This window comes from Danio rerio, chromosome 8 (genome assembly GCF_049306965.1).
Source record: "Danio rerio strain Tuebingen ecotype United States chromosome 8, GRCz12tu, whole genome shotgun sequence".
Lineage (NCBI taxonomy): Eukaryota > Metazoa > Chordata > Actinopteri > Cypriniformes > Danionidae > Danio > Danio rerio.
In genome coordinates, this window is record NC_133183.1 from 16,295,553 (window position 1) to 16,321,960 (window position 26,408).

Below are 26,408 nucleotides of genomic sequence, written 5' to 3' on the forward strand. Positions count from 1 at the left end.
GTGTGTGTGTGTGTGTGTGAATGCTCCTCTGTGCCACCATTAATCTCTCCATGCTTTGCTTTAGTGGGGTTAAACGCTTCCTCTTCACAGAGTGTCAATTAATGCAGCCGGCGTGTCTGTTTAACAAGACGGCTCAAAAGAGCAGGCCAAAAACAGCAAGGACATAGTGAAGAGGCCCGGCTGACGCTGGAATACCAGAGGGAGACGCGGATATTGACAAAACTAAAGCACAGTTAATGGGAGGGCTGTCCGGGGCCCCTGTGTCTCCTCTGGGCATCTGTGTAGAGAGTCCCCTGAGAGCCCTAAATAACGGGATAGATTGGCAGAGCTACAGCAGACCCACGCAAAGCCAGAGAGAGGTCATTGTCTCAGAGCTCATCAAAGAGATCGGTGGCACGCGTCTGAGTCACTGGAGAACAAGAGAAGGAAGAGCAGAAAGAGAATCTGTACTATTGAAAAAATGCAGGGTTATTTCAAGCCAATTCTGGGTGTAATACAAACTAATCAACCTCTCGTCCTGAACCTTCTCTGAAAACTCGAGAGGAAGGTTTATCAGAAAATAAATAGATTTTAAAATATCTAAACTATATTTTTTTAAACTTTAAATAAAATATTAACTAGAACAAAACACACACACACACACACACACACAAACACACACACACAAACACACACACACACACACATATATACATATATATGTAAAGCATGGAAACATTAATTGTTTCCATTCATTCTAACTTAAAACAAAAATAACTGCAATTCATTCATTTACCCTATTCATCAGGGGTCACCACACTGGAATGAACCGCCAACTTATCCAGCATATATGTTTTACACAGCTGATGCCCATCCAGCTGCCACCCAGCACTGAGAAACATCCATACAGACTCATTCCCACGCACACACACACACACACACAATATGGCCAATTTAGCTTATTCCAGTCACCTATAGACCAATTACCATGTTTGTAAACATTCAGGATGCGCACGCAGGAAGGTGGCAGAAAGCAACCGGGAGCGCTAGCATTTACAGTGAGGGAATGACATCAGATGCGGTGCAGAGTTTGTTGTTGTCTTAGAAATAAGATATATTACTTACATATTATATATATTATTTACATAATGCTTACAGCATATTATAACAGCTCATCACCCAGTGACAAGCACAGTGATGCAGCAAAATTAACGTTAAAGCGAGCGGCGTTCATCTGACAGCTCCATTTGCGATAGCACCCTCCCAATAAATATTGGATAAGACGAAGTGACCGAGCATCCAGCTCAAAATATACAATCTCAATGAAGCTCGAGTGACTTTACAAGAGAGAAGTTAAAGATCTACAAGTCTTTGAATGCCAACAATGTTGTTCTTTGAGGTCATGTGCAATAAATATTGCTCCATGATGACCAGATTCAAGAGCTAAACACAGAGAGACCGCCTAGCCAAAGACAAGGAAACAAGACGGAGCTAACGTTCTACAAGGCCTGGGTAATTAATCACCAACACGCAAAACCACTGCATTCTGACAGTGAACTTCACATGTACGGCAGGGTATGTGTACCTACACATAGAGGTAAAGTTGGTTTTATATTCGCACATTCAGACTTTCTCCTTAATAATATAATTTTATTAAAGTATTATTTGCAAACTCTAAATAGCAAAATCATATTAGCAGCCAATGACTATCAAAGTACAACATTGTTCACAGTCAAATAAACAGTGCTAATGTTGTTTTCAAGTCACACTTGCAGGTTATTTCAGACCGAATATTCAAAGTGCCGTGGTAAACAATATAGGGAGTTTGTCACAAGTTGTCACTGAATGAATGTGTGAATATAAAACCAACTTTACCTTAATAAAAGTAACTTTCACGTTTCGTTATTAGCATTCAGTGTCAGCAGTTTAATTAACCACATGTAACTGTTTTTGCTGAAATCATTTCTGCAATCAAAAACGAGTGATGTGTCTGATTCAGCATAGCGTGAACTGACCTGATATGACATGAGAACTGCAGAGTCCAGCATTTCTAATTAGCTCCTCACTTCATTCAGCTCCCATTTAGCCAAAGACGTCTGCAGTTGGTATTAAAGCAGTGTGTGGTGTATGGTAAAAGTTAAGTTTTCCATTTTTGGACTCGAATTCGGCATCCTACCGCAAAACATTACATCTTTCCCATTGTAGCCTGTCTGTTTTTTGCAACCGGGGACCCGTGTGACGTCATGTGTGACGTAGGTTGGTAATTGGTCAACACCACATGACTTTGGACTGTGCGGGAAACCGGAGCCTCCAGAGGAAAAAACACCAACAAGGGGGTAAACATGCAAACTAAAAAAGTACAAATCCTTTGAAATTCTTCTTCCAGCCTTTGATTAGCATTTAAAAAGAAATTGAAAAAATTTATGCAGGGGATAAGCAATAAATAAGAATAACTTGAGATTAGAAAGTATTTTACAACACTTAGAAATGCAGGGTAATTTCAAATATGGACAAACTCAAACATTAGGTGAAATTTAATAAAAAAATAAATAACCCAGCATTTGGTTTAGCCCGTATTACACCCGGAATTGGTTTGTAATCCAGTATTTTTTTAGAGTGAAAAGAAATTATTCCTAAATATCGGGAAAACAAATCGACACAAAACAGCATAAACAAAACAACTACAAAGCTTTTAAAAATGTTGCATAATTTATAATCCACATCTTGACTCACGTCAAAGATCATTTAAGGCCACAAAGTCTGAAATTCTCTGTTAAGGCTTAGACAAACACATCTTGGATTGTAATGTTCAGTGTATCTCCCTCTAGTGGTTTGTCATGTGAACTGACCTGAATGATTCAGCCGTTATTATCATTACCGTAAATATTCCCAGAGTGTTTGTGTTTATTGGAGTGGCTCACCTTAGCCAGCACATTTATGTACTTCTTCAGTGCAATCAGATCGTCTCCGCTGATGCTGGTGTGACTAGATAACTCCACACGCAGAGAGTAATGAAGCGCTGACTCCAGATCAGACATATACACACGCGACCTGTATCCATAAACACAAGCTCCATGTAGGGTTATTACTGACATTCGGTGCACCATTTAAATCAAAAAGGCCAAATGACATAATAAAGTATTGTTAAATATAGGGAAGCTTGTTTCCACCACAAAATAAAAAATAAAGAAACATTTAAATAAACTAAACCAATTTTTTTTATATCTACTGTTTATATTTTTCCTCAGAATTTTGATTGTGTAATTCAGATTTTTTCATGTGCCACTGTAAAGTTTTTTTTCTACAGATTTCTAAGTTTACACCAAGTCTGACTTTTCAGACTCTTCAGACTGCAAGGTCTGCAAAAATGACTTTTCCCTTTTCACACTTTTGACTTCTCACTCAGAATTTGAAAATTTCACAATTCAGGTCTTTTCCCCAGAAAAATTCATTTCCATCTCATAATTTAAATTCTTTTCTGCATTTCTATTTTACTTGTACCCTTAAATTCAGATTTTCCATCTCACAATTCAGACTTTAGGCGGCGCAGTGGGTAGCGCTGTCACCTCATAACAAGAAGGTCGCTGGTTTGAGTCCCGGCTGGGTCAGTTGGCATTTCTGTGTGGAGTTTGCATGTTCTCCCCATGTTGGCATGGGTTTCCTCAGGGTGTGGAGGAATGCGCTATAGGTGAATCGGGTAAGCTAAATTGTCTGGCAGTTCATTCCGGTGTGGCGACCCCAAATTAATAAAGGGAATAAGCAGAAAATAAAATGAATGAATAAATGAATGAATGAATGAATGAATTAATTAATTGATTTATTTAAAAAAATTAAGATTTTTCCCATATTTCTGAGATTTCTGAGTGGAGCTGTGGATTTGTTCTTCAGTGTTTGGACTTTCCACAGTGAAAATAAACCACACTTAACCTAAACTAAACTGAACTTCATCTCTAAAATCTGTATTTTACTAGAACTGTGTTAAGTGACACAATCTACATTGTGAAAGCGCTATAGAAATAAACATGAATTGAATTAAAAATCTTGCAATTATTTTTTTCAGAAAAAAAAGCCAGATTCTAATCACATAACTGATTACATCACATAACACATAACTGAATTTATCCCCCACAAATCAAAACTGTAAAACTCTAACTCCAACCCCAAACTGGAAAAAATAAAGAAAGAATCATGAGAAACAAACTTTCATGCAGAATGCTTTAACGATATTCTATCACTATTGTAGAAAACCATACATTATAGAACTTGTAAATGATACTTTGACTGATAAAAGTTTAAGTATTCAAAATATTAAAAGTTCAAAATATTTCAAAGACCGATTCTTTTAATTTTTAGCTTCTTACAATTACAGTTTAATATTTAGCATCCTATAACATTTGTGCATTTATCCAGACACTATAAATAATTGTTGTATTTAAGTTAAGCACTAATATCAGAGCTGTCAAACAATTTATCATATCCAAAATTAAAGTTTGCATTTAAATAAATGTGTGTGTAGTCACTGTGTATAAATAATGTGTATATATAATTAAAACTATTTATTAAAAAAAAAAATATATATATATATATATATATATATATATATATATATATATATATATATATATATATATATATATATATATATATATATATATACACACACACACATATATATACATATATATATATACACATATATATATATATATATATATATATATACACACATATATATATATACATATATATATGTGTGTATATATATATATATATGTATATATATGTGTGTGTGTGTATATATATATATATATACATATATATATATATATATATATATATATATATATATATATATATATATATATATATATATATATATATATATATACATACACACACACATATATATACATATATATATATACACATATATATATATATATATATATATATATACACACATATATATATATACATATATATATGTGTGTATATATATATATATATGTATATATATATATATATGTATATATATGTGTGTGTGTATATATATATATATATATACATATATATATATATATATATATATATATACATACACACACACACATATACATATATATATATATATACATATATATATATATATATATATATACATACACACACACACATATACATATATATATATATATATATATATATATATATATATATATATATATATATATATATATATATATATATATATATATATATATATGTATATATATATATATATATATATATATATATATATATATATATATATATATATAAAACTTTGTATTAGACATAAATATTTAAATTATAAATAAAAACAAGCCTTTTCTCAAATATATACATGTATTTATACATATACAATATAAATATCTACAGTACATACATACTTACAATGTAAATAAATTTTTTTATGTGATTAATCACAATTAATCTACTGACAGCAATAAGTAATATGTAAAGCATGTCTAAAAATTAAAAAATATTATTATTGGTTGATAAAGTATGCACTAACTTGTTAAATGGCCTCCATTCCTGCAGAGTGGAGTTCTTGATGAGTTCAGTGATGGGAGTTTGGTGTTTTCCAGTCCGCACTACTCCTGGCAGCCTCTGGAGGGCGTACGAGTAGAAGGTTCGAGCTTCTTTGAGTCTGAAAAAGAAAAAAAAGAAAGAATAAGGGCCACATAACCACTAACACGACCTCAAGTATGTGAAAACAAGTATGTGGAGTGGATGTCAGTGGTTGCCAGACTCCAAATAAGCTCAGAGTCCATGTTTATAGAGCTGCTGCTTGCTGAATCAGCTCAGTTTGGGACAGGGATTAAGAGGAGTTAAAGGTTAAGGCTAGAGCCAGAGGCAGTCATTCTATGTGCAAATATATACTACACTGTTATACAGTATGCAAAATGCAGTTCATCAAATGAGTAGAGCTTGCACTCTTAAAACATCGGGTGAAAAATGAACTAGTGCATCAGATGTGACAGCGATTATCATAATAGATTTCAAATTTGGCATTACTTTATTACAATTTTATAAACAAATAATCAAAGACACATGCTCAACAACACTAAAGGCTATTTGCTTGGCAAGAAACAGCTCCTAAAGTACTGTACAAAACAATATATAAATCATTCAATCAGATTTAGTTGAAATTTTAAAATGTCTCCATTTTAATAGACCCAGATTTTTTTTTGTAAAACAAGCTTAATAGACAAATAGAGTGGCAAGGTGATTCTTACAGTGTATATTTTCTGCTAAATCACATACTTAAATTTACACAATAAAAAAAAAGTATTTTTATAGGTTTGTTCACTTTATTTGATCAAAAATACAGCAAAAACTATTTTTGTAATTTTTTTTAAAAATATAAACAACATTTTGTGGTATATTATTTCAATTAAAATACACACCCTTGCTGAATGAAAGTATTGATTTTTAAAAATTGGGATTACAGTAGGGCTAGGCTATTAATCGAATAGTAATCAAAATCATCATTGCGAACCAATAATCGATCAAATTTTTCCAATTACTTACCTGACCTCATGTGGAGTCACGTGACCCTGCTCTGTTTGTTACTATTGTGTTACTATGCACCACAATGACGATGGTTGGAAGCTGTGCCACAGATTCCATGAGACGACATATTTTCCATTACATCAAAATTATTATTTAAATTAAAATATTTGTTTACAGAAGATGCAAGAAATGCACCATTTAAATTATTATTTACAGGATATGCAAGAGTTATTTAGAAGAGATACTGCTTGTTTTCTATTATTTAAAATCAAAAACATTGAAAATAATTGCTTTTATTTTCAAAAGCACAAGTTATTCATTTTTTCTTTTTTATAAAAAACAGTGACTGTTCATTTTAGCCAGTGTGTGTTTAATTTCAGATGTTTTACTGTGATGTTCAATAAATAATCAAAGATAGTAGATAGTGTGTGTTTTCTTTAATTATTTTAAAATCAAGTAATGCACCCTTCATTTAGAAATCTCTGTCTTGTAATATGTGAGCACATTTACTGTACAAAACCTGAGGGCAAAAAATAAATAAATGAAATAACCGTTCATTAATCTTAATCGAGTTAAAATGTTCAATAATTCAAGATTTTGATTTTAGGCCAAATCGCCCAGCACATTAGTGAACTACATTACAGATAAGATTCAAAAATCTTTAGTTTTTATTAATAATGTTACCATGAATTTAAACATTAAAAACACCTCTTTATTTTAATAATATATGAGACAATACTATTTAACAGAACTGGGATGAGACGAACATCTGTATATTTATTATAACAAACAAATATTAATCAATATTAACAAATAATTTGCTCTTTAATTGCTATTGATTATATAAACTAGTGCTGGACAAAGATTATTCGCATTCAAAATAATAATAATCATATATATAGTTTAAAACATTAAACGGTGCCTTTAATTTAGAAATAAAACCTTGTGTTGAATTAGCTATTTGTGGTGTACCAGAGCACAAAATATCATTGACAAACAAAGAAAAAAATGTTATCGCCTTTGCTACTTTGTTAGCAAAGAGAAGAATACTAATTGAGTAGAAATCAGCAGCTTTATCTAAAGCTTCAATGTGAATGTGTGATCTGATTTTATATTTGAAATGAGAGAAAATTTCATTTTTAATGAAAGAATCTGTCCAAAAAAAAATGTACGAGACATGACAACCTATTATCACATTTTTTGAAAAAAAAAATAATGAAGACTCCCTTTTAACGGATTTATATAAAGAAATCTGTTCAAACAGGTTTAAATGTGATGACCAATATGGTTTGGTTTATTGATTAGGTAATTATTTATTTGAATTATTTTCACAATTGATATTGTATAACTGTAAATGTATACAATACTGTAAAGTTTATTTTTAATTTATAATTTTTAATTTTTGAATTCACACACACACACACACACACACGCACACGCACACGCACACGCACACGCACACGCACACGCACACGCACACGCACACGCACACAAAGCAAGATATAAATATATAAACAATTTTGCTACATAGATATTAAAATTTGTATCATATGCACATATATTTTACATGTAAATATAAAGAAAAGCATTTTGTCTAATAAACATGCATGCCTGTGTGTAAAATGTATGTTTATATAGTTATATTGATGTTTATATAATAAACATACACAGTACACACACTTTAATTATGTCAAAACAAACTTTGGATGTGATTAATCTTTGTCCAGCGCTAGTATTAATCATTGTTAACTGATGAACAAATGAACTTTATCTTACTATTTGTTTTTAAACACTCCTACTAGTCAACTTCTATTTTACGTTTTAATAAGTGACTGTAGATGACTGAGACAAAACGAAGAAAAAAAAATGACATCGTAATTAAAACCCTTCTAAAGAATTCTTGAAAATAATATTTAATACAATAATAGTCACGTCTTCCTCCTCAAAAAACTGAAATATGCCTAGGAATGCAGTGTGGCTGATAAGTATGCTTACTCCTACATCTCTCTTCTGCTGTTTTCCACCATCATCCATTAACCTCTCTCTCTCTCTCTCTCTCTCTCTCTCTCTCTCTCTCTCTCCTCAGATGAACAGATGGTAGGTGTGTCACACTGATGAGATGTCATTACTGATCATTACCCTCTCCGATAACCCTGGCAATCAAACAATAAACACCACTGCGCCTTTCTGAGTCTCCAGCACATGCAGACACACAGTCTCTCATCTACCCAAGCTTCAATCAACCCTCTTCAGAGACACACGACCAAGCCGGATGTCCCTTGGGTCTGATGGCACGCTTCTGAAACCAGGAGATCCAAAAGATAGCGAGCGCGTGTTTATTTTTATTTTTTGTGTGTGCATGCAACACAAGATCAATCACGCATTCAGACCTGACGGCGCGCCATCTGTTGCTCTGCAGTGCTGGGACTGTTTGGCAGGTGAAGCGCAGAAAAAAAGCACTATTGTTTTGGAGTAGAAGATTAAAACCCCCCTTAACACACACGCGTGCACTATCGAGGAGGATAGAAACAACATAAAACGACCATAAATCATTGCTCTTTAGCATTTGTCATCTAAAAAGCCCCACACCCGTGCCAAGTTATTTTTCTCAAATAAGCATAACAAAAGCAAGCAAACCTCTGATTTATGCTCCCGGTTAGAAATGATTATGAAAGCTCTGTGATCTTGAATAATTGTGCATATTCAAATGCTGTTGTCTCATTAACGTGGCCAGATGTTTCTACTGCAGTTGCTAATCATTGTAAAAGTGAAAAGAAGGAATCAGGTAAATGGTAAATGCTTTTATTATCGAACAGCGTAAAGCTCTCGCTCATGTTAATGTACTCTGAAAGAGAGATTGAAGGGGAAGCATGTTATTTTGGAGCCTCCAGTGTTCTGATTTTATTTATTTTTTTCAATTGTTTTGATCAAAAGCAGGACAAAATCAAGATGTCAGGCTTCTAAAAAAGTCCTTGCACATCTCGCCTCAAAAAGGCACAATCTGATGTAAAATTTTGTTCCATAAGATAACAGGGTTTCTGTAGGTTTCAACAAGTTAAATTTAAGACTTAAAGATGTTTTTAAGACCATTGTGAATGAAATTTTTGATTTATACAGGGCTAAATGCTTAGGATTTTTTTATATCCCAGTTGGAAAAGATTTTTACTTGCCCTATCAAAAAATCATTATAATATAATACATTTATTAATACAATAATAACAATAATTTAATAATAAACAATATCCAGGTCAGTATCCTTAGCAGTAAATAAATGGAGAACGTTTAAACAAATGTTACTGTAAGGAAAGTAATATGGTAAATAGAGTCAAAAATTTATTGAGATGGATTGTAGGTGATTGTACGAGTGGTAATGGACAGATTGAGCAGCTATATATATATATATACATACATATATACACACACATATATATATATATATATATATACACACACACATATATATATATATATATATATATATATATATATATATATATATATATATATATACACACACACATATATATATATATATATATATATATATATATATATATATATATATATATATATACACACACACACACACACACACACACACACATATATATATATATATATATATATATATATATATATATATATATATATATATATAAATATATATAAATATATATATATATATATATATATATATATATATATACATATACATATATATATATATATATTTATATATATATATATATATATATATATATATATACATATACATATACATATACATGTATATATATACATATACATGTATATATATTCTCACACACACGTCAGATTTTTCCAATATCGCGCAACGCTTATATAAATCATTCAATTTAAGTTTGTAGAAATTTTGAAACGTCTCTATTTTAACAAACTGAGAGCTTTTGTTTTGAAACATTTTTTTATTTTAAAATAAGCCTAATAGACTTAAATTGAGTCTATTAATTCATATATCAGTTTAATAATTTTTCAGGGTAAGTCTTGTCAGGATTTTCTCAAATTGTTATGAACCCAGATATTAAGTCGATCTAAGCGAAGACATTTCTGTCCCTCCGATGAAAGTCACCCATAACAAATGTTCATTATGAGAGAAAAAAAGGAAACCATTTTAAATGAGTCTTCTGAACTAACACAACACAACAAATGTATTTAAAAGCTTTTAATTGACTATCAATCATCATCAAACAATATTTACAGCATTCAAACTTGGTCAAGAAAGCTGAACCATGCTTGCTTGATGTGTGAGAACCAATGAGGATCATTCTTGCATGTTTGAGGTTCAGCAAGAACAAATAATATATTGTATGTTATCATGCATCAAGAAGATATGATTAAGCTTTTGTTTGTGTTTGCTGGTCAAATGTTTAAATGTGAATAAACGCCTATATTGAATCTGTTTATATGATTTAAACAAGGTGTGTCTTCAGAGGACTTAGATTTAACAGCTTCATATGACTTTATTTTTGCTCTCTTTAGAATTGCTTTAAGGCAGGGGTCACCAATCTCGGTCCTGGAGGGCCGGTGTCCCTGCAGGGTTTAGCTCCAACTTGCCTCAACACACCTGCCTGGATGTTTCAAGTATACCTAGTATGACCTTGATCAGCTTGTTCAGGTGTGTTTGACTAGGTTTGGAGATAAAATCTGCTGGACATCGGCCCTCCAGGAACAAGTTTGGTGACCACTGCTTTAAGGCAAGGGTCATCAAACTTGTTCCTGAGGGCTAGTGTCCTGCAGAGTTTAGCTCCACCTCTAATCAAGCAAACCCACCTGAACAAGCTAATCAAGGTCTTACTAGGTAGGTATACTTGAAACTTCCAGACAGGTGTGTTGCGGCTTGGAGTTACACTCTGCAGGGTCATTGGCGACCCCTGCTTTAAAGCATCAGTGATTTGGGTAAACAGACCTTGAGTTTAGGAAAAAATGAGGGTGAGTACAAAGCTATGCGAAGCGTCAAGATGCGCATCCATTTTTAAAATGCGCATAAAAAATATAGGAGCAAAACTGAGTAGGATAAGAAGAAATGTGCATGAACTACAATGAAAACACTTTTACCAAACAAATTACAGTATGCGCATTTTTTAAAAAAAAGGTAATTCTGTCCTTACTTTCAAAATTTGGCAGTTAATCAGGAAGTGATGATTTTATTCTCTTTGACTCATTGTATGGAAACGCTGCTTTATTTGCAGGTCTTTGATATTCCAGTTTTGCACATACATTTAATTAGCATTGATGGATGGAAACATAGTAAGGCTCTGGGATTTGGCCTAAAATCGAAATCTTGATTAATTGAACATTTTTACTTGATTAAGGTTAATGAACGATTATTTTATTTATTTATTTCACGTTTTTTGTCGTCAGAGTTCACAGACAGGTTTTGTACAGTAAATATGCTCACATGTTAAGTGAGAGATTTCTGAATGAAAGGTGCATTCCTTGATTTTAAAAGGATTGAAGTAAACACACACTATCTATAATCTAGGATTATTTATTGAACATCAACGCTGAACAACTGAAATTAAAACACACATAGCCTAAAACGCGGCTTTCCATGCTGCCCACCACCACTACCAAATCTAACAATCACAAAGCTTGTGCAATGTGTCTTTGTGACGTGTAGTTAAATTTTTTGGAGAGGTGTGCGGGTATGCAAAGGCTGAGCCGGACTACAGCCTGCGCTTGGCAGAAGTATAATATCAGAATAATATAATAATATAAGAAGTATAAATCTGCCTTAACAGAGCAGGGTCACTTGATTACAGTAGGGAAAGTAATTGAAAGGGTCTGAATGTCAATTTCGATTACTTTTCGTTTAATCGTCCAGCCCGAAAACATAGCCAATGATAACAGAATCAGCATTTTGTGGCAAACTAACCTGTTTTTTTTAAGATAAGGCTGAACATCAGTCTTTTAACAATCAATCATGATTAATACTTATTAATACCTGTAATACTTTTTAAACAAAAAATGTTGTACTAAAAATGTCAATGACATCAGTTTGAAGTTTTATATCTGCTGTAGGACTGTATGAATGGAAAAACTTACACTTTTAGCCTAGTGATGTTTCCAGAGGAGTCGTAGAGATAACAGGAAGGAAATTCAGTCACACCAAACCTGGACACCAAATTCGTCTCTGTGTCCAAAACCCTGCGCACAGCTATATTTTCATACTGCAACAAGTCCAATGTTACCTAAAAAAACAAAAAACAAATTAAATACATATTTTGTACAGAAAAATCATAATCAACAAAAAAAATTAAATTTAACAAAATAACATAATTAACATAATATATAAATAAAAAAACAACAACATAAATTTCAAATTTTGAAAAGATGATTGGAAGAAATGCGTTCCATGCAAAATAATTCAAGCTTGGTGCATAAATTAGGAAATTTACATTTTTTTTTTGTGTGAATTATTTCTCTAAATCAGCATTATGCAAATTGATCTCACCTCTCTTCCCACGTAAGACTTTTTATTCTCAAACACGAGAGCAAGATACTTCACATTGTTGGCCGGAAAGAAGTGGTGTACCTCTGCCTCACTGGGGAGAGAAAATTAATTAGATTCAAATAAGTTAATAAAATAAGTTAACAAAATCAATTAAACCAGTGTATAATAACAATAATTAAGCTTCTTTATTCATATCCTAAATACATCTGAGCGAGTCTTGAACTAAAAATATGTCTACTTAACTTTAACCGTTTAAGTTTAACTGTAACAAAATAGTTATTAGTCTAATGATTCTAAAATTTGAAACCAATCAAATACTTAAACTACAGTCCAACGTACTTTAGACATTTCTGTGCTTTTTAATCGCCTCTTTTATTTCCTGCCATGTTTTGTCAGACGCCTTTGAATGCAGAAATAAGAGTGATACACATCAAAGTTTTGGCGTGTCCTTTTCCTTCCTTGTTTGAGCGACCTTTTGAACACAGCAATGTTGACTAAAAGCACACAAAACTGACACGCTTACTGACTGCAACAAGCAATGCTATTTACACTACAGCACTGTTAAATCAACAGAAAGATGACATGGGTCTAGCTCCTTACATTTCTCAGTGCAAATATAAAAGGAAAGAAAGACATGGCATTCTAACCTAGCCGTCTCTAAAGGTGGACAAGCCGGCGGCCAAGCCTCGGTATGTAGCTCCAAATTCTCAATAATGTATTGGCGAAGTCCTCTCACATCCCTTGAAAATCCTGTGTGAATGTTGAAAACAAGCTCATTCATAGAAAAAGGCAAAGTCGATACATATAAGATCTTGATTAGAAGACTAAAGTAAGAGTGGGTATTTAAAGGCAGAGTTCATCCAAAAGCTACAGTTATGACAGAAGGGATGCTTCTCATACAAAAAGATGAATTCATAACAGGGCTGTGTGATATGGCAAAAATGCTATCTCGATAATTATTGTCCATATTTAACGATAATGATATATATTTTAATATAAGTTTGTTAATGCTTGCATATTTAAAAGAGTACCTAAAAATGACTGAAGCCACAAAAATTAGAGGATTCATTAATAACGTACCATATTTTCAGCTGATAAATTTTTGGTGGCTAAAAATTCAGTGCATCTCTAATATCAACACACTTCTAAATTCCCATCGCTGTACATTTCTACTGTGTGATTGGCTTTTGAATCAATATAGAGTTCAATCGTCCAGAGCTTATCATTGTTATTGACATTAATTTTATCGCGATTAAATATAATACCGTTTATCGGCCCAGCCCTACTTCATAATAAGTATTATGGTAAGTAGTATTATGGCTCATAATAAGGATTATTTTAAAGATTATTTGAGATGAAGTTGTTCTATAAATAATTTAAATTTGTCACTTTGTCCTTGAAGTAGGGTTATAAATGTTCAGTAATGATTTTGAGATATACTATATTGAGAGATTTTTTTTAAATATATATTATAATGGTTGTTTATTTTTAAGAAGTCAAGTAAAAAATGAACCTTTAAATTTTGGTATTTTCAAATACAACACTTTAAACAAACATTTAAAGCTAAAAATGGCTGAGGTTGAGATTATTTTCTCTCTTTGCTTTTACGCTGCACTGTAAAACCCAACAGTCAACTTTATCAAATAAAATGAGTGTAGTTAACTTGAAATTGACTGAAAGTTAATTCTACTCATTTGAAAAGAGCTTTGAACTCAGTGTTGAGTTGGTAATGACTTTATTAAATCCTTCATTACTTCAACTTAAATGGAGTAAGTTTACAGTACTCATATGGATTAGTTTTTTACTGAAATGGTTTATAACAATGTGTTTGCTTAAACGGGTTGAATTACCTTAACTTTTTAGGTTTTACGGTGTGTAAATAAGGAAAAAAAAGTCACTGTGGTCTCACAATCAACTAAATTAAATTAACTATACCCAATGAGTTATTGAGTTTGACTACATGTGCAATTTATCTTTTTTGCCCAATCCTCGAACACCCTCTCCCTGGTCTGTTTCGTCTGAACAAGGTTAATACACTCCTTTTCTTCCCTTTAAATTTTTATGAGCACACTCAACTTTTTAAAGTATCAAAAATATTTAGAAAATATAAAGTGACAGGTATGAAATAACACAAGGTATGCAGTCAATAAAGATAAAAAAAATCTATGGGTTTTTTTTTTTGTTGTAAACATGTGCAATATAGTTTGAAATTAAATCTTTTTATTTGTATTATATGGGATTTTTATTAACCCTTTAATTGCCCCACTAAGAAAAACACTTTTGAATAGCATTCCTTAACTCCTAGTGTCGTTAGTTAACACAATCAATGCATTTTTTCCCAACACATTACAAAATTTCTAGAATATCAACCTCTACCAAATGTTTGATATGTCGGATTATAGTAAAAGTACCAGACTTAATACATGTACTATAAAAATCTAAAAAATATGAAGTGTAAGACCGTTTTTTAAAATAATCAAAATAAATCTATTTTTATTACTAAATCACCTTTATTTTTTGAAGTATGCCATAAAATATTTTAGATTCTCATTTAACACAATTTTATTCAAGTGTAGTAGTGTAACAGGATTTTGTTTGATGTTTTTGTAAACCATCAGTGCTGTGTGTGTAAACCATTATTTAAAACAGTCATTCTTTAAATTACTTTACCAGTCATTATTTAAAATGGTCAAAATATGGTCAACCATTCGGCAGAGCAGGCAGTTACAGTAAATGGTTAGTCGATAGTTAATTTATTTTGCCGACTGGACTTTCAGGTAATTTGTCTGGATAATCTAATGTTAATATCAAATAATACATGGATAAATAATACAAATCCTTTGCTTTCATAGCTTCTAACTGCTTTCTAACAAGCTTCATCATGAAGTCTATGCATTTTGAACTCTTAAAGGGATAGTTTATACAAAAATCTAAATCAGTTAACTAGTTGTGAGTTGTTTTTTTTATACACAAAAATAGATATTCTACAGAAAGTGGAATCCACAATAGGAAAACAAAAGTGCTATGGACATGAATGGTTACAGACCTCCAACAGCCTTAAGAATATTATTTTTTGTTAAAAGAACAAGTCAAGGGTGAGTAAATTAAATAGTTTTCAGGGTTTTTTTTTTTCCGTTTTTGGAACGCGTGTTGTGCAATATAGTCAAAAAAATACACTTCTATATCTTTTGTAACCGATTTCAACAATGATTAAGCAAAATAATAGAAAATCTACTGCTTTCATAACTTGAATTAAAGAAGCTTCTAACTGCATTCTAATAGGCTTTACCACAAAGTCGGTGCTTTTGGACTCTTAAAGAGATAGTTCACCCAAATATGAAAAATAGTTCATCTTTTTCACACACTTGACTTGTTCCAAACAGGTTCTGTTGAACAAAACAATATATTCTGAAGAATGTCGAAAATCATAGTAGGAAAAGCAAATAAAACTGAAGTCAATGGTTCCCGGTTTTCAACATTCTTCAGAATTGACTTTGGATGGATACATCTTTTTTGTTATTGTTGTGATGTTTTTAAAAAATGAGTGAAGTACGTGACAATGTCAGCTAATTTTATTTCAAATTAAATGAATTAAAACATCAACAATAAATATAGACAATAAATATTGCACTACCTGAGTAGCATAAGTAAACTACATTCATTCATCAGTAAATAGTTTCTTCAAGGACACTAAAAATAAAGATAAAAGCAACATGTTTACCTCTGACCTCAAGCCCCCTGGACCCAATGCTTGAATAAGCATGGAAAAACTGAGGAAGACAGAAAGAGAACAATAAATGTGCTATACTTGAGACATAAACACCAGCTTCATCCCCACAGAGCCTCACTGACAGCTTTAGTCAACAGCTCCTCCTTTTACCTCCCTTAAAATTCATCAAAGCATTGGAAGAATTTCACTCGGTTCCTTCTGAAGAATGACCACTTTATTTTATGAGGCAAGAACTCAAAACTTTACTAACAAAATCCAGACATAAAATACCAAAACAGTAAAAGAACATAGAGTGGTGAATTTCAAGATGTTTCCCTGAAGAAAAGATGATAAATAAGGGACTGGAAAAACAGCTGAATGTTTATATGGAGAACAGACAAAGAACTGACAGATTCAGTTTCATCGGTTCGTCCTTCTGGCTTCAGCGCAGCCTATACCCATAGTGCATGACTGAACAAAGAACAGTTATTCAAGACTAAATTGGACTCATCTGTGTGGAAAAGTCCAACTACTGCACTCTTCATGACACATAAGCAGAATGAATTTCTGTGCAAACCATTTGTCTGAGGCAGCGGTAATTTACATTTACACACAATTTCTGCTTTTGTCTCATAAAAATGCATGAGTAAATGCAGTCTACAATTTCAAAGAAGATTTCATCACCTCTTCATTTACATTTGTTATCAGTTAGAGTACACATAGACATTTGTTAATAGATAACAATAAAACTTTATGTTAACTTCTCGTAAATGCAAATTTCTAATCAGCCAATCACATGGCAGCAACTCAATGCATTTAGGCGTGTAGACATGGTCAAGACGATCTGCTGCAGTACAAACTGAGCATCAGAATGGGGAAGAAAGGTGATTAAGGAGACTCCGTATATGGCATCATTGTTGGTGCCAGATGGGCTGGTCTGAGTACTTCAAAAACCGCTGATCAACTAAAGATTTTCACGCACAACCATCTCTAGGGTTTATAGAGAATGGTCCAAAATAAAGAAAATATCCAGTGAGAAGCAGTTCTGTGGATGCAAATGCTTTGTTGATGCCACACAGCCTTACCAAAATTTAACAATAGAAGACTGGAAAAACATTGCTTGGTCTGATGAGTCTCGATTTCTGCTGCTACATTCGGATGATCGGGTCAGAATTTGGCATCAACAACATGAAAGCTAAATCCATCCTGCCTTGTATCACCTGTTCAGGCTGGTGGTGGTGGAGTAATGGTGTGGGGGATATTTTCTTGGCACACTTTGGCACACTTGGCACACTAGTAAAAATTGAGCATATAGTGTCAACGACACAACCTACCTGAGTACTGTTGCTGACCATGTCCATCCCCTTATGACCACCGTGTAGCCATCTTCTGATGGCTACTTCCAGCAGGATAATGCACTACATCAGTGATCTCAGACTGGTTTCTTAAACATGACAATGAGTTCTCTGTACTCAAATGGCCTCCACACTCACCAGAACTCAGACCAATAGAGCACCTTTGGGATATGTTTAAACGGAAAATTCGCACCATGGATGTGCAGCCAACAAATCTGCTGCAACTGTGGAAAATCTCTGAGTAATATTTGCAGTACCTTTTTGAATGTATGCCTCAAAGGATTAAGGCATATCTGAAGGCAAAAGGGGTCCAACATGGTACTACTAAGGTGTACTTAATAAAGTGGCCAGTGAGTGTATGTAGCTAGCTTGCTTTCAGTTCAAAATATATTTTATTTACATTTCAGCTTGATCTTGAACGTTTTATTTATTCATTCAATTATTTCTTTTCGGATTAGTTCCTTATCAATCAGGGGTCACCACAGAGGAATGAACCGCCAACTTACCCAGCATATGTTTTACGCAGCGGATGTCCTTCCAGCTGCAACCCATCATTGCGTGTTTTAATCATAGTTGTATAAAAATCTACATTTTGGAAAGTTTGGGCAAGCTTTTGTTTCTTTGTGTGATTTGTGTGCCTGCCAAGTCAAGCTGAATTATTTGTAGCAATTACAGTACTTTTCATTGTCACATGACTATTAAAAAAAAATAAAAAAATCTACCTAAAATGCTGATATGGCGCTCAATAAACATTTCTTTACAATGCTAAAAACATTTGTGATACTTCAGCTTTTTGTAAAATATGTGACTTTGTTACGAACCCTTTTTATATCAAAACTAATTAATTCATAAAGGGAAACATGGTTTGCTTCTTAGGAGGGGGAGTCTCCGTATCATAAAGGGATAATTCACCTAAAAATGAAAATGTACTCTTATTTACTCAACCTCCAAACCTTTATGAGTTTCCTTTCTCTGTTGACTCAAAATGAGACATTTTGAAGCCAGCAACCATTGATTTTCAAAGAAGAAAAAATAAATACTAAGCAAGTTAATAATTACCGGTTTTATCATTTTGTTTTTGTTCAATTGTTTTTTGTTTTTTCGAAACTCAGGTTTGTGAACAGAACTTTAATTTATGGATGACCTGTTCCCTTAATCAGAATCTATAATAACAAAGAAACATTCAAAACACTTGTGGGTGTTAATACAGGACAACAAATGTTAAAATGTGAACTATAAACAACCAAAACAACAGATAGAGTTGCACAGTTTTTAAATAAGACACCCTACCTTAATAGACGGATATCCGGTGATGCCAAAATTGGTGCACACTTTTCTGTTGCTTTCATTAGCACAATCGATAGCAGCCAGATCCACAGCAGGCTTCCATTCTAAATCAGCAACAAAACAGTTACGAAACTGAATCAATGACCTGAATGGGGTCAACAGTGTTTGTGCAAATCAATTTCGGCATCATGGTTTTAAAAAGCCAATGAAATGACATGTCAAGTTTAAAGGCGCTGTTTGTCTGGCAAAACAAAAACATCACGTCTGTCTGTAAATTGTCACTGCCATGTCAAAGAGCGTCTGGTTCAATATGAACAAGCTAAAGTTTGTTTCTAATCAACCTTGCATTCACAATCACAACATTTGCTCCAATAACCTTTGGCAAAGGGGACTTCCAGGTGTCTAAAGACTCAGCAACAAAGCTTTTTTTGATGAAAAGTCAACCTACATCTTCAAAACCTCAAATCTAGAGCAACATATGTAGAAAACATATGCATGCCCTTTAATGTGGTGGTGTTTGATAACCTAAATGAGTAACCTACATTTCAGAAGGAGCCCCGTAAAGAGTGAAATAGACAGCTCAGTAGATCATTAAGCATGCTTAATAGGTAAAAAGCTGACTAGGAGCGTCTTTACACACTTACGGCTTTGTGCCTGCTCAAAATCCAGTGTAAGGTAAATGTTTTGCCTGTTCAGACTCACCTCAACTCCATTGTAACAATAAACAGTTGTAATTGCTGTGTATAAATCATTCCACTCTGAGCAGAATTAAACCGGCTAACCTGAGAAGTGCCACCTTTGCCACTACTTTGTGGTTAATTACATATGGTTTATTTTGAGACCTATGAGAAATTTACACTGTAAAGGCGACACATAAACAATTATGAAGTGACATTTAGCTGTCTTCGGAAAGACTAGCTAATGCTGCTCAGATTGGTGTCATAAATATATTAACAAAGCAATTAGAAATGCATACTTTGATTCTAGAGGCTGAGGTGTCTAGATCATGCATAGTTTAGTCTACGCTTTTATGCAGCTTTGATTTACATTGTAATCAAATTCAAAGATTTAGGGCTGCTCTGTGCCTGCTTAAAGTTCAAGGTAAATGGACAGCTTAGTTTTGTAAATGTATGCCACCTCTGAGCAGCATTTAAGTATTGGGTCACCCAAAAATTAAAACTTGGTTATTAATTACTCACCCTCATGTCATTTCAATCAACTGGGACATCGTACATCATCAAAACACAAATTAAGATATTTTAGATGAAATCCAAATTGAAGTAAAATTTGTTGTAGCCTATATTCACATATTGTTCAGTGACAACTTGTGATATGCTCCCTATATTGTTTACCATGGTACTTTGAATATTCGTCAAAAAATGCAACAATTACTTTCTTCATCTATGTCTTCCACATCAGGTCAGGGTGCGCATTTCCTATTAGCAATACAGTGACTCTAGTGACTTAAATACATCGTACTACCCATAGTAAATGAAGAAGATAAAGGTAAACAGTTATATTTACAGTTTTTCAATATTTCCAAAGTAATTTTTACAGTTTATTGGCACACAAAAGTGTTCATGAAGCTTCATATAACCACTGAAGTCCCATGAAATGTTTTGACTGTTTCTGGTACTTTGAAAACCTCTGAATTGTTGGGGTCGATGGAGGATGGGGAAGCTCTCGGATTTTATCTATGATATCTTAATTTGTGTTCTGAAGATGAACGAAGGTCTCAGACCGACATGAGGATGAGTAATTACAGAACAAAACCTTCATTTTTGGGTGAAACAACCCTTTAAATTGTTTGTGTGAGATGTATACTTTGACAATAGAGGCTTAGATGATTCAAGAAGGCGAGGCTTTAATTTCTGTACACAGAACTGATTATGAAGAACAATGATGCTTTAAAGGGCACCTATTTACCCCTTTTTTCAAGATTTAGGATTAGTCTTTTGTGTCTACAGAATGTGTCTGTAAAGTTTCAGCTCAAAACGCCCATCAGATTATTTATTATTCATTTCAGAATATTGAATTTTTCTGCTTTGAACATAATGTAGCTGTTTTTGTTGCCTGTGCCTTTAATGCTGGTTCTCCCCACCCACCGTTCCCATGTGCCTGTCAGAGTGTGCCTCAATCTCCACCTCGGCTGCGTCCGATAAACAGCACAGTGACAGACATGAAGTAGAAGCAGATCTCAACTTTTCCAATGATTATTTTATGTATTTGTTGTAGAGTTAACTCAAGCCTTTCTGCGGCTATGAGTCACACACAATGCTGTTACAAATTTCATGTGCACACACAAAGACAGCAGACGCACACACGCGTTTAACTTTGCACTGTTTTTGCACGGCAAATGTGACAGGATACATGTTAAAATCCACTGTTGTATGGATATGTCATGTTAATGTACAAAATAAACCTGATTTAACGTCCACAAACCGGGCTTGAAGAGTCTTTTTTTATAATTGTTCTGACATGCGGCTGTGATGATAAAGATGGTAAAAATCGCTTTAAACTTTCGTTTTAAAAACGTTTTAAACTTGTGAAACTCATTCTTGATCACATTTGATGATAACTGATTATCACAGAGAGCTGAACAGATCTTTTAATACTGGTGGTTTTGTGCACGCCCTGTGTTGTTGATATGATTATATGCATTACTATGGAGACATGTTAATACACAGCTGTCAATCAAATTGGTGGGCAGAAAAAGCGCTCATTGCGATCTGCCTCAAAGTGGGAGGGATTTGGATCCTATTTTAACGTCAGAAAATTAAAAAAGAGAGACTTATTGTCTTCATATCACTCCAATATGACTGTGGACACACTATGCACACAGTTCTGTCCAACAGCTTACAAAAGATGATTTTCTTCATAGATGTCCTTCAATTAAATGAGGTTTGCACCTGTCCATTGTCCACTAATCATACTGAAGGTGTCTTTACACAGTTAAGGCTGCAATGAGTCTGCTTAAAATCCAATGTCACAATTATGCCACATAGCTTATGCCTGCTCTGAACCACAAGATTAAAATAATAATGTCACCTTTAAGCAGCAAACGCCTAATGAAAATTGCACTAAGGAAATATGCCACCTTTGCAATGGTAATTTTACCAAATTTGTCAATAAACTAATGCAAGTTCACATCAAGTCTGTGTGTGTTGTGGGTTGAAGTTGCTGAAAGCTATTGTATAGAACTCAAAATATAATTTAAACCTTGTAGAAGCTGTCATGTACGTTAGGCTATTAATTTTGTGAAAACTTGTGTCAATTGCTATGGGCTACCACAGTTTTAATGAAGAAACAATAACACTAACTTTGGTTACCATGGTAAATGTAAATGTAACGGAAAAAGTACCCCACTGTTGATGATGCAGGACACAACAAACAGCTGGTAACTGTGTGTCTTCGTCGTATTGATAAACACTAACCTTTAATATCTCTGGCAAGGCTTTTCCAGACGGGTGAGAAAGCGATACAGTGTCCGCACCAGGTCGCGTAAAACTCCACGAGAAGAGCCGCGGTGTTGTTAAACAGCGTCGAGTCTACGTTCTCCGGTGTTAAAACAATAACCTGATCCGACGCCGTGTACAGCCCGGCTTCACAGAGTACAGGACAAAGACTTACACAAGTGATAAAAGCGCACAGGAAAGAGTAAAATGAGTTTAACTTGGTTTTTGTCGTGTAACAAGACGTGGCACCGCAGCCTCGCCGCGCCATCTTCCCTTATTTCTGCTAAACTAAACTAACTCTATTAGAAAGTGATAACTGTTAGAAAGTTTACTGCGGCTGGTCACACTTTCAGCTCCCTCCCACTAAACTCTCCCTCCCTCAGCAGAACACATCAGTAGCATGATCCCTTACAACTCTCGGATATATGGTAAGTTCGAGAACGTTTGTCTTCGTTAAAACTAAACAAAAATTCTAAGTTACGTATTTTCTTTTTGTTTGTTTGTTTGCTTGCTTGTTAGACTTTAATAATTCCAAAGGGAAATTCACGTCACAGCTGAGCTCCCCATACTAAAGTAGATAAAATAAGTGACATATATAAAAACAATAATCAAAAAATTACATTCATTCCTTACAACGAGTAAACACTTGTCCATGTCTTATAACTATTAAAACTCAGCATAATAAATCTACTAAAATCTTTGGTCACTGTTGGTAAAAATGATTTCCTGTATCTTTTCTCTGTAATTGTTGAATTAATCTTGCACTAAAAGAGCTTGCACATGCTTGTACTGTATCAAAAAATGGATGATTATCGTGGTTCATCATACTGACTAATTTGTCCATTGTTTGTGTCAAGTTTATTATATATATATATATATATATATATATATATATATATATATATATATATATATATATATATATATATATATTTTTTTTTTTTTATTTTTTATTTTTTTTTTTTTAAAATCATATATTAAATCATTTTTTTTTTATCAGCTACGTTTGAATTGGGGCTTCACGATATTGGAAAAATTATTTATTTATTTTACGATATACATTGCAGTGTGAATGAAATTTCACCAGATGACTTGATTGTCTCTATTTGGAAAGAATTACTAATTTTAGACTGATTCAAATAATTCCGTAGAGAAGTGCATCTGCAATCATCTACAAGCATAGATAAATACAAAATTTAAAAAGATATAATTGAAAGAAACTATTTTTGTATCATTTTCCTTGTCAGGTACAAAAATTGATTAATAAAAATACACAATTTCTAATGCCTGAATGCTTTTAAAACCATTATACACAATCCAAGTTTTTTAACTACTTATGCAAATGAGCAGAAAGAACACAGCTTGTTTTAAGTTCAATCCACTTAAATTTGCAAGTTAACTTGATCCATTTGTGTTGAAACAACATGAATAAATTTTGTGGAAATCAATTCAAGCTCAAACTTTTTTTCAGCGCAGTCACAGGCCTTAAAACACATGAAAATGATCATTTAAAAAAGACTCAACATTGCATATCCTGCAAAGTGATTATTGCTAATGATCACATTGTGATATTAATTCTGAAACTATCATGCAGCCCTAGTTTGAATGATTTTCTCTAGTTTCAGATCCAGATGTTTCAATCAAAAATTCACTCTAAAAAAACAACTGTACATTATTAATTATTGATAAGTAAAAAAAAAAAAAAAAAAAAAAAAAAAATATATATATATATATATATATATATATATATATAAATGTATGTATGTATGTATGTGTGTGTGTGTGTGTGTATATATATATACATATATATATATATATATATATATATATATATATATATATATATATATATATACATATATATACATACATATATATATATATATATATATATATATATATATATATATATATATATATATATATATATATACATATATATACATACATACATACATATATATATATATATTAGCCATTCTCTCATTTCTTCTTTCAAAATTAATTTTGTGGCATTTCCTTAGATTTCCTTAAGTAAATAAAGAGACTTTGTGAAGAATTTTTTTTTATAATTTGTAAAAAAATAATAATACATTTTTTACAAATTATATATATATATATATATATATATATATATATATATATATATATATATATATATATATATATATATATATATATATATATATTATATTAATAAAATATTAAATATTAATATTAATAAAAATATTATAAGAGTAAGATAACAGATAAGAGTTGGATGAAAAAAAATATAAGAATATTAAGAATTTAACTTAAATAATATTTATTTGTTAAAAAGTTCATGTATTCAGTGCTCAGCATAATTGAGCACACCCCATTTTCAAAATTTATATTTTTATCAATTTCTCAGTGATTATAGGTAATGAAACAGATTTATTAAACAGATATATTTATTAAAATAATATTTTGGTCACCAAACATATTTAGAAATTGAAAGATCATACAATTAAATTTAAGCTGAATTTTGTAAAAACAAATTTCAACCTAGAAAATTTCAACTAAATTTTTTTGTTTCTCTTGATTTTTCCTTTTAAAATTTGTATTTAATATTTTTCTATGACATATACATTTGGGTGTACTATTTTTTGAACCATTATTTTATGTTATTTTGTAAAATAAGCTCCAGATTTGGCTTCAGTACTGACTAATCTATTGTATATGCACACATATAATATTGTATAGCTTCCTAATACAAATATGAATTTAAAAGAGAGATTTGTGAGGGGTGTATTTATATACACTGAGCACTGTGTCTCTGGGTTTGGTTATCAGACTTCAGTTAGTCAGTATAGTTTTGTCATTCCTCTGGGCCTGTATTGACATCTTGATCCATTCGGGCAGGATCACACTTTGCTCAAATATTGACATTTTGTGCCTCTTGTCCAAAGTTTCAGTGCACATTCCACCTACTCAAACTTTAATTCAGAGTTGATACTGAAGGAGGCCTTGGATCATTTTTACAGAGTGAAACTGATATTTTATAAATGTTATACAGAGGCTTTGGTGTAAAATTGATGTTATCTAACCCAAAACTCTGTCATTTACTCAACCTTTATTTGTTCCAAACATGTTTGACTTTTTATCTTCTGTTAAACACAAAAGAAGATATTTTAAACATCCTATTAATATTGACTTCATTTGTTTTTCCTATTACGCATGTCAGTGTTTACCAGTCTTTGAAATATCTTCTTATTTGTTTAATAAAAGAAAGACACCTATAAGCGTTTAGAAGCACTTGAGGGAGAGTACATTTTCATTTTCAGGGTGAACTATCCCTACTAAAAAAAAAAAAAAAAAACAAAAAAAAAAAAAAAAAAAAGTGTAATTTTTTCCCCTAAAATGTCCAGCCTGACCAATAAATGGTTTACTTAAAAGAGAGGTAAGATTAAAGTATAGCGAAAAGATAGAAACAGAAGAGAAAGGAAAGATATTTTATCGACTAATACACACTTATTAAAACTTTTTATGAATTTTTTTATTTAAAAAAATAATAAATAAATAAAAACACACAATTTCTAATGCCTGAATGCTTT

At 32.3% G+C, this 26,408-nt stretch overlaps 1 protein-coding gene across 1 annotated transcript in view; it reads right to left on the reverse strand.

Annotated features, from left to right (window-relative positions):
- The window catches only part of qsox1 (quiescin Q6 sulfhydryl oxidase 1), a 51,988-nt gene extending 28,759 nt beyond the window's left edge, over positions 1-23,229 (reverse strand). The window contains exons 1-8 of the mRNA NM_001128364.1: positions 22,813-23,229; positions 19,382-19,482; positions 16,749-16,797; positions 13,675-13,777; positions 13,028-13,118; positions 12,619-12,764; positions 5,534-5,668; positions 2,901-3,030 (exon numbers count right to left, since the gene is read on the reverse strand). Of these exons, the coding sequence (NP_001121836.1) occupies positions 2,901-3,030; positions 5,534-5,668; positions 12,619-12,764; positions 13,028-13,118; positions 13,675-13,777; positions 16,749-16,797; positions 19,382-19,482; positions 22,813-23,101 (1,044 nt within the window). The 5' untranslated portion in view covers positions 23,102-23,229. The remainder of the gene's footprint in view (positions 1-2,900; positions 3,031-5,533; positions 5,669-12,618; positions 12,765-13,027; positions 13,119-13,674; positions 13,778-16,748; positions 16,798-19,381; positions 19,483-22,812) is intronic.
- Between the last annotated feature and the right edge of the window lie 3,179 nt (positions 23,230-26,408).